This window comes from Corvus cornix, chromosome 1A (genome assembly GCF_000738735.6).
Source record: "Corvus cornix cornix isolate S_Up_H32 chromosome 1A, ASM73873v5, whole genome shotgun sequence".
Taxonomy (NCBI): domain Eukaryota; kingdom Metazoa; phylum Chordata; class Aves; order Passeriformes; family Corvidae; genus Corvus; species Corvus cornix.
The window spans coordinates 434,547-447,172 of NC_047057.1; the positions used below are offsets into that span (position 1 = coordinate 434,547).

Here is a 12,626-nt window from a genome sequence, read left to right on the forward strand (position 1 = left end):
TGGAAATGTTGAGTTTTCCAGACATTTTCCTTGATGTGACGTTTTCCAAACCTTTCCTTTACCCTGCCCCGAGCCTCGGGATCCGCGGGGGCGATCCCTGCCGGCACATCCCGATCCCCGGCGCTTCCCGGTGGTTTTCCTGCACGGGTCCTGCACGGTCAATTTGCTCCGGCAAATCCCTCCCTCCGTAGCTCCGCTTCCCGCCCAGCCTCTCCCGTCCATCTGCCCTCGGAATATTCCATGTTTGCTGTTGAGTTGGAGCCTCTGGAGTCGCTTTTCCAGGGCTTTTCCGTCCCTTCCAGGGGCTGGTTGGGAACATTCGGCTCTGACTGTTAGCACAATCCATGGATTCACCCCCTGGAAACCCAGGCCAGGCTGTTTGTCAGGAATAATTCCGGATCTCCGGGAGAGCCGGAGCCTCTGGGACCACAGCGGTGCCCGGAGCCAGCAGGGCCATCCCGGCGTGTCCTGAGGGAGTGGATTCCGTCCGGGATGTGTGGCCATCCCGGTGGGATATGTGTCCATCCCAGGGGCTCCGTGCCCATCCCAGGCCGTGCCTGGCTCCTGGCCTTGGCTCATTTTGGGAAAAGGCCTTGGGAATGGCACCTCTGCCGTCCCCACGTCCCAGCTGAGGCAGAGCTGATTCCAGGCTGTGGGATGGGAGCGGAGCCTTCCCTGAGCACCGGAGATCCCATAAATCCAACAGCTCGAGGGGGGGATGGGGGTTCATGGATTCGGGAATGTTGCAGTGGGGGTCGCCAGCCCGAGCCCGGATTTTCAGCGTCGCTCCGCTCCTCCTGTTCCCGCTCTTCCAAAATCCCGCCGCGGTGTCCCGAGCTGGGTCTCCCTGAACATCTGCGCTGGCACGGGGGGCATCCCGGCAGTTCCCGAGGGATGGGGGTGCCCCGGCAGGAGCAGCGAGCGGGGGGGAACTCGATGCCTTCATCCACAACCACCGGCCCCGCAAAGCAATAAAACCACGGAGGGGCCGCGGGGAGATGCCGGGATCCGCTCCCGGCCCGGCGCGGGGCGGGCAGAGGGCGGTGCCGGGGGAGCCTTCTCACGATGCCAACTGCCCTTAAACGTGGGATCCGGGTCTTTGTAAGCAATGTCTGTGTATTATGTGTAAATATGAGGGACAAATTTGAAATTACTGCCTTTTCCCTGTTTATTTTTCTGAGTAATTCCAGATGTACTTTAGTCTCTCTACTGTCAAAACTTTTATATTGTAAATCTGATGCTGGTGGCTTTTTTGGTTATTTTGGTTTTTGTTTTTTGTTTTTTTTTTTTTTTGTAAAAAAGCGACCAAAAAAGTAAAAAAAAAAAAAAAAAAAAGAAAAGAAGAAAAAGGAAAAAAAGTCTGCATCTCTCTATGTTGTCAGTTTTAGGCTGTAAATTCCAACTATCAATAAAAGCTCAAAATTCACGTGCCGGTGCTGGGTTCCTCCGTCCTGCAGGACACGCCGAGGGTCCCGAAGGGGCTTCGGGACGGGCGGGGCCGGGGCCGGGACCGGGAGCGGGGCTGAGCCGGGAGCCCCCGGTGCCCGCGGGCGGAGCCGGCCCGGGCTCAGCCCCGGAGCTGCCGCAGGGTCCCCGTGACCCCCGGGCGGGGCCTTCCCCGCTGGCATCGGGACGGGAACGTTTGGGGTCCCCGTCCCTTCCGCCCGAACCATTCCAGGGTTCCCGGTGCCTGCCCGGTGCTGGGAGCGCCGAGCGCACGGCGGGGCCGGGGCAGGAGGGAGGGCCCGGGCCCAAAGCTGCCCCTGCCCGCAGCCCCGGCGAGCGAGCGCAGGGCGGTGACCGCACGGCTCCGCCAGGGCTGCTCCCGGCGCAGCCGCCAGCACCGGGATCCCCCGGAAAAGCGCAGCCCCGGGAGGCAGCTCCGCTGCTCGGGGCCACCGCAGAGCCCGGGGAGGCCACCGGGGAGCGGCCCAGGGGAGCCTCCTCGGCCCGGGCAGCCCAGCCCTGCCCCCGGGGCCGCGGCTGCCCCTCCTTCCCTCCTTGCCCAGCAGCAGCAGCAGCAGCAGCAGCGTCCCTGAGGATGGAGACCGGAGGATGTTGGCGCAAAATTTAGCACAATCCGCCAGGGTTGGGATTTCCTCACAACGCAGCTGCCACAACCCAACACCCAGGAGCCAAAGCCCCTGATGGATCATGGAATCCCTGAGGCTGGAAACGCCCTCCCAGTCCAAACTCGGTGCCCGCTGCCCCACCTTGTCCCAGCCCAGAGCCCTCAGTGCCACCTCCAGGAATTCCTTGGACACCTGCAGGGATGGGCACTCCAAAGCTCCCTGGGCAGCCCCTGCCAAGGCCTGAGCACCCTTTCCATGGGGAAATTCCTGCTGATGCCCACCCTGCCCCTCCCCTGGCCCAGCCTGAGGCCGTTCCCTCTCTCCTGTCCCTGTTCCCTCCCTGGCTCTCCCCCCGTCAGGCTGAAACAGTGACAGCCGGAGCAGGAGCGGGTGGGACAGAGCGGATCCAGTGCAGGACAAAGGTCCCTGTGCCAGGATGCCCCCAGGAGCTCTGCCCTGTGACACAGGGACACCGAGTCCCCGAGGACAGGAGCTGGGCCTGTCCCGTGGTGTGTCCCGAGTCTGCTGCGTTTTCCCGGTGCTCAGCGAGGCAAAAGGAGCGTCTCTCATATTAATTTTTTTATTAAATTCCGTTAGTTTTCTCTTTATAGAATAACCTTTTCCTCTAGGCACAAATACAATACAAGGACTCTGCATGTTTGACACAATGTACAGAAACTTCAATAATCTACAACTGCTCGGGTAAGTTACAAAACCTCCGTGTTACACCTGCACAGCCAGTCTGGTACAGAGAACGGGGACTGTACAAAGAGCTCTGCACGGAAATAAAATGCTGGACTTTAAAAACAAGACGGGTGGGGGGACTGGCGGAGCTGGGGGGGGTCAGTCCTGGGGGTGCTGGGGGGTCCCGGGCAGCAGCGGGGCCGCAGTGACCCCACGGTGCCTGTCTGGGGTCCCCCCACGCCGAACCCCCCAGTTCACACCAGGGCGGGGGGGCGGGGGGGCTGCAGGAGCCGATTCTGTACCGAGAGCCCCCCTGGCACTGAGGGGCAGCAGCAGCGGGGGGGGACAGCGGGGCTGGGACAGGGACAGGGACAGGAGCTGCTCCCCTGGATCCCCTGGGCCGGGCACGGGCAGAACACAAAGGGGCACGGGGGGGGATTGGGGAGGGAGGAGAGCCCTGAGGAGGGGAAGGGCAGCGGGGCGGGGGGGGGTGTGACCTGTGCAAAGAGACCGTGCAGAGACCGGGTGGCACCTGCAGGGCCGCTGTCCCAGCCCTGTCCCAGCCCCGTGTGGCTGTGGCCGGAGGGGACCCTCATCCCGGGGCTGGTCTGGTCCCCACCCCCGGGAGGGGACAGAGGGGCACCCAGGAGGCTGCAGCGTTTGGCACCTCCCGCAGGGAATGTGGCCCCGCGACAGCCAGCCTGGAGGTAGAGACTGTCCCAGCCAGGACAGGGACCCCAGCAGGACAGGGACCCCCGGCCACAGCGCGAGGAGCCTCCTGCCCGCTGGGAGCAGAGTGGCCACGGCCACATCCCCTCTGGGCACACGGAGCTAGCGCCCGCAGCATCCCAGCATTCCCAGCATTCCCGTTCCTGTGCACAGCCGGGAGCGGCTCCAGGCTGGGACGCGGGATGGTCCCGGTGCTCCGCTGTCAGCTCTGCCATCCCCGGAGCTGCGGGTCCCGGAGCCCAGGACTCGCTCCCGGAGCGGGAGGGGCGGGGCAGGTTCCGGGGGCTCTGGCAGACATGCAAGGGGGGCAGGACGAGGAGCAGGACGAGGGGCAGCTCTGCCTCCCCGGGCAGTGTGGGGTGGGGTGTGGGGCACAGGACCCTCCGCCCAGGGAGGTGGGGCGGGGCTGCGGCACACGGAGGACACGGGGTCACGACACGGCTCTGACGGGGCCGGGGGCGGGACGGGGCCCCCGCCCGCTTCAACGCGAGGAATCCCTCCCAGTGCCACCCTGCCCCGGGACACGGCCCCATCCCGCCCGGGCGGGCGGGCAGGAGGAAGGGCCTTTCCTCCTCTCCCTCAGTCCCGGCTCGGCCTCGAGCCCGGCGCTGCCTCTGCTCCCGCTCGGGCCCGGCAGCAGTGCCTGGAATCGCGGCTCTGCTGAGCCGGGCTCACGCGTCCGACAGGCAGCTCTGGATGCGGTCGATCCATTGCTGGGCCAGCTGCACGTCCTGGGCGCAGAAATTGTAAACTCGTTTTGTCGTCTTCAGCTGTGGGCAGAGACAGGAGGGGCTGAGAGCTGCGGCCGGAGCCGGAGCGGCCAGAGCCCGGAGTGACCGGGAGCTGCCCAGCGCCAGCCCCTTGGGGACACTCACATCGAAGAAAGCTTTCTCGTCCACCGTCTTGGGGGCCCCCATGGTGGGGGTGCCCGGGGTGATGGACTCCACGTCGGCCAGGTCGATGACCCCCTTGCATTCCGTGTCCATCCGGCTGTCGTAGTACCGCAGCTGCGGGAGAGAGGGCTGCGCTCAGGACAGGGCACGGGAGGGACGGAGGGCATGGAGGGCCAGCACAGAGCCCGGGGCCCAGCCGGTACCTGATGTTTGGTTTTATCCAGCACAAACCACCGAGGCTTCCAGGGTTTCATGAAGGCGCCTTTCTTGTACAGAGACCCCTCGTAGGACCTGCGGGGCAGGAAGGGGCCGGGAACAGCGGGGTCAGGGATGGGAACCCACCGGGATCCACGTCCTGCCCCTCGGGGAAGGATCCCCTCCCGCCGCCGGCATTCCCAGCCCATTCCCAGCCCCGCCTGCCTGTTCTCGCTCTCGGACATCTGGAACTGGCTGTAGAGGGTGGAGGTGCTGCGGCGGGCGCCCGGCTTCCCGCTGGACGGGGTGGAGGTGCTGCTGGTGTCGCTGTCCAGGCTGAGGTTGAGCGTGGAGCCCACCCCGCTCTCCTGCAGGTACACGCCCAGCGAGCGCCGGTGGTGCGACAGCCCCGACGACATCAGCAGGGAGCTGGGGGTCTGGGGACAGGGACAGGGTGAGGAGGGACCGAGGTCCTGGGGACCCCCATCTGGGGCTGAGCAGAACCAGCACCAGCACAAAAACCAGCAGCGAACCAGCACCAGAAGCAGCACCAAAACCAGCACCAGCCTGCCACACCCTGTCACACATCAGCCCCATCACAGCCTGTCCACACCCTGGCACAGCCCCTGGCACACACAGTCACACCCTGTGACAGCGCCTGTCACCCCTGTCACCTACCCTGCTGCCCTCCTGCCGCCCCTCCGTGCGCTGGGACGCTTTCACCTTGTCCCATGTGTCCTTCCAGCGCTCCGGGACCTGCCCCAGCTCCATCTCCAGGTTGTGCAGCTCCTGCGGGAGGGATTCTGGCATCAGCCCAGAGGGGACAGAACCCCTGGGGCCGCTGTCCCTGTCCTGGGGCCCTGCCAGGTGCCATCCCCGGGGACACCAATCCCCACCTCGAGCAGTTTGGAGATGGCGTCGGGCTCCACGCGGCTGCGGTTGTCGTAGCAGGGCCAGATGATGCGGCGCTTGCTCTGCGGGGCCGCGGTGTCCTGGCGATCCGGCTCCTCCACCGGCTCCGGCTGCCCCTGCACCAGCTCCCAGTCGTACGAGGGCCCCTCAGACAGCGTCTCCTCCGTGTAATAGTCCCACACCTTCAGGTTGGAGATGTTGCTGTACGGCCTCAGCACCTGTGGGAGGGGCGGGGGCAGCTCAGAAAGGGTGGCGGGGCCAGGCTGGACATTCCCAGCCGGGCCAAAGGGACAACGTGTCCACACAGAGTGTTGGGAGTGTCCAGCCTGGAGAGGAGAAGCTCCAGGGAGAGCTCGGAGCCCCCTGCAGGGCCCAAAGGGGCTCCAGGAGAGCTGCAGAGGGACTGGGGCCAAGGCATGGAGGGCCAGGAGCCAGGGAATGGCTTCCCAGTGCCAGAGGGCAGGGCTGGATGGGAGATTGGCAATTGGGAATTGCTGGCTGGGAGGGTGGGCAGGCCCTGGCCCAGGGTGCCCAGAGCAGCTGGGGCTGCCCCCGGATCCCTGGCAGTGGCCAAGGCCAGGCTGGACATTGGGGCTGGAGCAGCCTGGCACAGTGGGAGGTGTCCCTGCCATGGCAGGGCTGGCACTGGAGGAGCTCTGAGCTCCCTTCCCAGTGGCAAATCCCAGCTCCAGCCGCTCCTGCAGGGAGGATTCCGGGGTGCTCCCAGCCCCTCCAGGTGCCCCCAGCTCTCACCTCGCCATCCTCAGGGGCGTACAGGTAGTTGAAGAAGATGGGAGCTTTCTTGTTGAGGCGGTCGATGTAGTCCCAGATGGATTTGGAGACCTGCTGGCCCTTCCGCTCGCCCTTCTCCTCGTACAGGAGCCCTGGGGGACAGAGGGGACACCGGGTGTGACCGGGGGCACAGGGCCGGTGCCACCCCCGCCCCGCACGCCGCCCTCACCCAGCTCGATGCGCTCGTAGTCAGAGTCCAGCAGGAATGTCCGGAAGCGGTTGGAAATGTAGTGGTAGCTGAGGAACTTCAGGTAGTACTGGCTGAACTCGAACTCCATGGGGAACTGCAGGTGGATCTGTGGGGACAGCCACGGAGAGCCCTGGATCACCCCGGGATCCACAGCCACGGAGAGCCACGGAGAGCCCCGGATCACCCCGGGATCCATGGCCACGGAGAGCCCCAGATCACCCCGGGATCCACAGCCACGGAGAGCCCCGGGATCCATGGCCACAGAGAGCCCCAGATCACCCAGACCCCCCAGCTGCCCCAGGAGCGCTCCCGGGGTTTTGGGGTCCTGGCGGTGACCTGGGTGTCCTGGTGGGTGCTTGGGGGTCCCACTGGGCACTCTGGGGTCCTGCTGGGCACTCAGGGACTCAGTGGGCACTCGGGGGTCCCCTGTCCCAGGTGCCAGGGCTCACCTGGTGCACACAGTCCAGGAACTGGAGGAAGATGGGGGCAAAGCCGCTGCTCTGCCCCGCCAGGGTCTGGGCGCCGCGGTGGCTGAAGCGGTGGCCGAAGGACAGCCACTCCTTCTCCACCAGCAGCCGGAAGCCCTCCAGCGTCCGGTAGTACGGGTCAGACAGGAGCTGCACCAGCGACACCACCTGCGGGGACAGGGGGCTTGAGGGGCTGTGGGGAATGGCCACGGGGCCACTCCGGCCGCTGCCGGGCTCTCACCTGGGTGGTGATGTCCCAGCCGTCCTCCAGACTGACCAGCACGGACGAGCCCGTGTCCAGCAGCTCCACCACCAGCACCGAGATCTGCAGGATCTTGTGGATCTGCCAAGAGCAGCACCAGGAGTGAGGAGGGCGCAGGAACTGCGGGGCGGGTGCTGGGGCCGTGTCCCCTTCTCTGGAGTGAGGCCACGCTCAGGGTCACAGGGGCCACCACCCTGCACTGGGACACGGCAGCAGGGACAGGGGGCCCTCACCCCCTCCAGAGTGGGACCCCTCCCACGGCTCCACACTGGGACCAGTCGCCCCGGGCTGCTGCCCCAGCTCCTCCTGGCCACGCTGGCTCTGCCCTGTCCCGGCCCCTCCGGAGCATCCCGCGGGTCCTGCCCGGCATCCCCAGCCGGCAGCTCCGTCCAGCACCACGGAGCTGAGCCCTGCACTGTCCCACCCTCGTCCCCCACACCCACCCGAGTGTCCCCAGGGTGTCCCAGCGCTGCTCTGCACAGGGCACTGGAGCCCGGCCGGGAGCTCAGGGCCCCCCCCGGGCTGGGGTCACTGAGTCAGCAGCAGCGATGGCTGATGGGCCGGAGAGCCCCGAGGTGGCAAAGAGCAGGTGATGATGCCCGAGACCATCACCCGGTCACTCCCCTGGTGGAAAAACTCGGCTATTTGAGATACCTTTCTTACTGCTGTAAAGGAAAAGCCTCTCCCACAGCTCCTCACGAATTGTGCCCTCAGCCCCCGACGCTGTTGGAAGGAAACTCCCTCTCCCAGCAGCCGCGCACCTGAGCCGCTCCCCGCTCCGCCCTTCCCTGCGCGCACTGGTTCCCTTCCCTGCTCCCGCCTTTGTTCGGCCCCGTGCCCTCACAGCGCTGGCTCTGTGACCCTACGCAAAGCGCATTTCAGGTGTGCTGCCTCCTCTTCGCCCCTGGTCCCCCTGCGCAGGAGGAAATAAACCTCCACCCTGGGATTTGCCATGCCGAGGGCCCTCCTCGGCTCCTTATCTCGGTGACATGGAGCTGTCTGGCCTGAGAGTGTGTGTGTGTCACCGGTGCTCAACCAGCAGAAAGGAGAAGCGAGCTAGTGGCCATAGGGCCGCACCCGAGGGGTCTCTTGCCCGAGACGCTTTTGGGGAAAACAGCAGCGAACTCCCTGTCGCCCCAACGCCCGCACTCTGTCACCCCAGGACAGGGCAGGGCCGGGTCCGGCTGCGGGGAGGACTGACCTGGGACAGCCACTCCGACTCCTCCAGGGAGCGCAGGTAGGCCACGCTGGGGTCGCTGGAGGGGCAGCCGGGCACACAGGCCTTCATCAGCTTCTTGAAGCTGGCCTTGACCTGGCGCACGTCGAACACCTCGATGGGCACCACCTCCCAGTGCTGCAGCGGGTCCGGCTTCACACCCTGCGGAGGGACAGCACGGCCTGGGCTGGCCTGGGGTGCGCTGAGCCACTGCCACCCTCGGGATCAGGGAATTCTTTGGATTGGAAAAGCCCTCGGAGACCATGGAGCACAACCGTTCCCAGCCAAGGCCACCACTGCCCCTGTCCCCAAGTGCCACATCCACAGGGGTTTTAAATCCCTGCAGGGATGGGCACTCCAAAGCTCCCTGGGCAGCCCCTGCCAAGGCCTGAGCACCCTTTCCATGGGGAAATTCCTGCTGGTGCCCACCCTGAGCCTCCCCTGGCCCAGCCTGAGGCCGTTCCCTCTCTCCTGTCCCTGTTCCCTGCGAGCAGAGCCCGACCCCCCCGGCTGCCCCCTCCTGTCAGGGACTTGTGCAGAGCCACAAGGTCCCCCCTGAGCCTCCTTTGCTCCAGCCTGAGCCCCTTTCCAGCTCCCTCAGCCGCTCCTGGGGCTCCAGCCCCTTCCCAGCTCCGTCCCTGCCCGTGGTGGCCGTGCCGGGCGTGTCACCTTCAGCTGGGACTTGTCCCCGATGATGTAGAGCGAGGCGCGGTGCTGCCGCAGGAAGGAGGGCTCGGCGGGGGTCCCGTTGTGCTGTGTCCCCAGCAGGTCCTTCCCTGCCAGCCGGGACCCGATCTCCACGTTCAGGGCGTAGCTGCTCATGCGGCCGCTGGCCCGGATGCTGCCCCACTTCCCTGCGGGATCGGGGCGGGCTCAGGACGGGGCCGGGGCTCGGGGGCTGCGCTGGCCCCACGTCCCCAGCCGGGGGGACACGTCAGGGGGCACATGCCAGGGAGGTGCTGGGCACCAGGTTTGCTTTGGCTCCTTCTCCCTCTGGGTGCTGCAGGAATTCCTGCCCGCTGGATTCCGGCCCCGGCGGCTCCGTGTCCGTCACTGTCACACCGCAACCGGCGTCACCAGGCGCTGCCACCCGCACCGCGGCCCTGCCCGCCGTGCACAGCCCCGCCACCACTGCACCCCCGCCCGGCACCCGCAGAGCCCCAGGAGCCCAAAGCAAACCTGGCGGAGGCTGCCCGGTACTCACCGTGCCCGTGGCACACCTGGAGCAGCACTGGGGCTCGGGGGGGTTACTGGGGTTACTGGGATTAGTGGTGTGGGGGCAGTGAGTGGGGGGTCAGTGGTCAGTCACACCCGGCCGGCTCGGGCGCGTCCGTACCTCGGGGCGTCTCGCGGCCCTTCGGTGATGCGCACTTGGGGGAGGACAGGGTGATGACCCTGGCTCTGTGACCCAGCCCTGGGGGCACAGGACGAAAGTGACCTCAGCAAGGGACAGGGACGGAGCCATGGACAGGGAATGGGATGGAGGCGATGGCGCCGGAGGCTGCGGCAGGGCCCTCCCTCCCTCCCTGTGGCCGCGGCTCCAAGGAGCACCTGCTCTTCCCAGGGATCAGCTGCTCTTCCCAGGGATCGTCACCTGCTCTTCCCAGGGATCACCTGCTCTTCTCAGGGAATCAGCTGCTCTTCCCAGGGATCATCACCTGCTCTTCCCAGGAATCAGCTGCTCTTCCTAGGGACCACCTGCTCTTCTCAGGGAATCAGCTGCTCTTCCCAGGGATCATCACCTGCTCTTCCCAGGGATCATCAGCTGCTCTTCCCAGGGATCATCACCTGCTCTTTCCAAGGACCATCACCTGCTCTTCCTGGGAATCAGCTGCTCTTCCCAGGGATCATCACCTGCTCCCCCCAGGGATCATCACCTGCTCCCCCCAGGGAAGCATCTACTCTACGAGAGCTGCCCAGGGCCGGGGGTCTCAGCGAGGCCCCCAGGCAGTGCCCCCGCCCCGTCCTCACCTCCGCGGCTCAAAGTCCCAGGCCCTTCGTCCTTCCCTCCCATCACCTGCTTCATGAGCGATCCCAGCTTAGGCTGCTGCCTCTTGTCGGAGAAATCTGCAGCACCAAGAGAACGTCAGCTCCCGAGGCCCCCCAGAGCCGGGGCAGGGGCCGGGAGGAAGCGGCAGCAAGCGGGACCCCGGGATGCGGAGCCAGCGCGGGAAGCACCGTCCAGCTGGAGCCATGGAAAACCTGGGGCAGGCCTGGGGGAGGGGGCTCAGCCCCCAGCCCACGGTGGGGTCACCCTGTGCCAGCCCCAGAGCCGGGCTGAGCCCCCTGCTCCAGCCACGCTCCAGCCACGTCCCCCCAAACTGGGGAGAGGCCTCGGAGCGGCTGTCGGAAATTCTCCCCCTTCAGGATCAGGGAGCCCCTCCTGGGCTCCCCAGAGCCCCCAGCCCCGGATGTGTCCACAGTGATGATGGGTGGGATGAGGGGACAGGATGGATGGCACCGGGACAGGACGGATGGCACTGGGACAGGACGGATGGCACCGGGACAGGACGGATGGCACTGGAGTGTGGCAGGGGGTGATGGAGCTCTGCCCTGCAGGGAAGGGCCAGCTGGGAAGGGCCAGTTGGGAAAGGGCCAGCTGGGCACAGACTTACCGGGGGTCTCCAGACTGACCCTGGCACCGTGCATGGGGAACACGCGGTGCCGAGATCCTGGTGGGAAGGGTCTGTCCCCACCAGCCCCAGGAGAGCGCCTGGATCCCAGCACAGGCTGGGGGTCCCAGTGCTCCCAGCTCCAGGGACACTGGGCTTCCCAAAACCCCCGGGGCTCCCTGTGCTCCGGGGACACCAGATCTCCCAAAACCCATCCCCACCCGCAGCCAGCAGGAGCTGGGAGCTCTGGAGAGGCTGCGCTGCCTCCTGGGATGTAGGAGCCCGGGGAGCAGCTCCCCCGGCACGCACAGCAGGACCAGGGGCTGGCAGGAGCCCCCCTGTGCCCCCTCCCCTGTGCCCCCTCACCTGCACTGCTCATGTGAGCCGAGGTGAAGCCGCTGAGGGTGTTGCGCCCGCCGGCGTCCGAGTAGTGGGGCATGGAATTGATGATGGCCTGCAGGTATTTCTCCTGCTCCAGACTCGTGGAGTCCGCCTGCGACGGGCCTGCAGGGACACCCCAGTGTCACCTGGATACCCCCAGGTGTCACCACCCGGAGCTGGAGACACCAAAGTGTCACCGTCTGGATCCTGGAGACCCCCAAGTATCACTGCCCCAAGCCAGGGAGACCCCTGAGCGTCACCACCCGCAACTGAGGGACCCCCGAGTGCCACCACCCTGAGCCAGGGGACACCTCAGTGTCACCACCCAGAGCCAGAGACCCCAAAGTATCGCCACCCCAAGCCACGGAGACCCCCAAGAGTCACCACCCTGAGCCAGGAGACCCCCCAAGTGTCCCTGCCCGGAGCCAGGGGCGATTCCTGGCCCCAGCTCCGTGTCCTGGACGGGGTCGGACGGTCACCTGGGGTTGGGGCATTCTGGACTTGAAGAGGCCGACGACGCCCCTTGCCGTGGAGGCCCCCGGAGCGCAGCAGCACGGCCTTGGTGCGGGAGTTCCGCCAGCACACCACCGGGAAGCGGCTCTGCCGGTAGCAGCGCGAGATGCGCTGGATGGTGTTGTCCTGGATGCTCTGCGGCACGATCAGCAGCCCGGGGTAGCTGCGGGCACAAAACCCCGCGAATGACGCTGGCCCTGAGCCAGCCTTCGGCAGCTCTTTCATTAATTCAGCAGCGCCCACTTGGAGGCAGCGCTAATTAAGCCTCTCCACACGCCTGATCGTTCCTCGGATCGTTAAATCAAAACTCTTGAGTTGGGTAAAACCAACCCTGACGAGCTGCGCTGGACAAAGCCTGAGGGAGTGAATGGCTCGACATGGACAGGGAGTGACCAGGACTCAAGGTCCTCCAAGGACAGGGAGTGACCAGGACTCATGGCCCTCCAAGGACACAGAGTGACCAGGACTCATGGCCCTCCAAGGACATGCTGGAGTGACCAGGACTCATGGCCCTCCAAGGAGACAGTGGGGTAAATGAGGGTAAAGGAAACACAAGGACATTTCAGCCTCAGCACTGGGAACTCCCCATGTGGGAAAAACATGATAAAAACACTGGAAAATTCAGGCTCATCATGAGAAGTGAGCAATCAATAATCAATAGAGGGGGCAGAATAGTGATTAATGGAGAGGACTGGGCAGCTTAGAACC

General features: G+C 65.7%; 1 protein-coding gene across 1 annotated transcript in view; it reads right to left on the reverse strand.

The window, feature by feature from the left end:
- Window positions 1–2,638: 2,638 nt before the first annotated feature.
- The window catches only part of SBF1 (SET binding factor 1), a 54,163-nt gene continuing 44,175 nt past the window's right edge, over window positions 2,639–12,626 (reverse strand). The window contains 15 exon segments of the mRNA XM_039570759.1: window positions 2,639–4,255; window positions 4,361–4,492; window positions 4,582–4,669; window positions 4,799–5,010; window positions 5,252–5,362; window positions 5,470–5,703; window positions 6,239–6,369; window positions 6,447–6,573; window positions 6,917–7,102; window positions 7,176–7,277; window positions 8,398–8,574; window positions 9,082–9,266; window positions 10,384–10,479; window positions 11,391–11,528; window positions 11,885–12,081. Of these exon segments, the coding sequence (XP_039426693.1) occupies window positions 4,157–4,255; window positions 4,361–4,492; window positions 4,582–4,669; window positions 4,799–5,010; window positions 5,252–5,362; window positions 5,470–5,703; window positions 6,239–6,369; window positions 6,447–6,573; window positions 6,917–7,102; window positions 7,176–7,277; window positions 8,398–8,574; window positions 9,082–9,266; window positions 10,384–10,479; window positions 11,391–11,528; window positions 11,885–12,081 (2,215 nt within the window). The 3' untranslated portion in view covers window positions 2,639–4,156.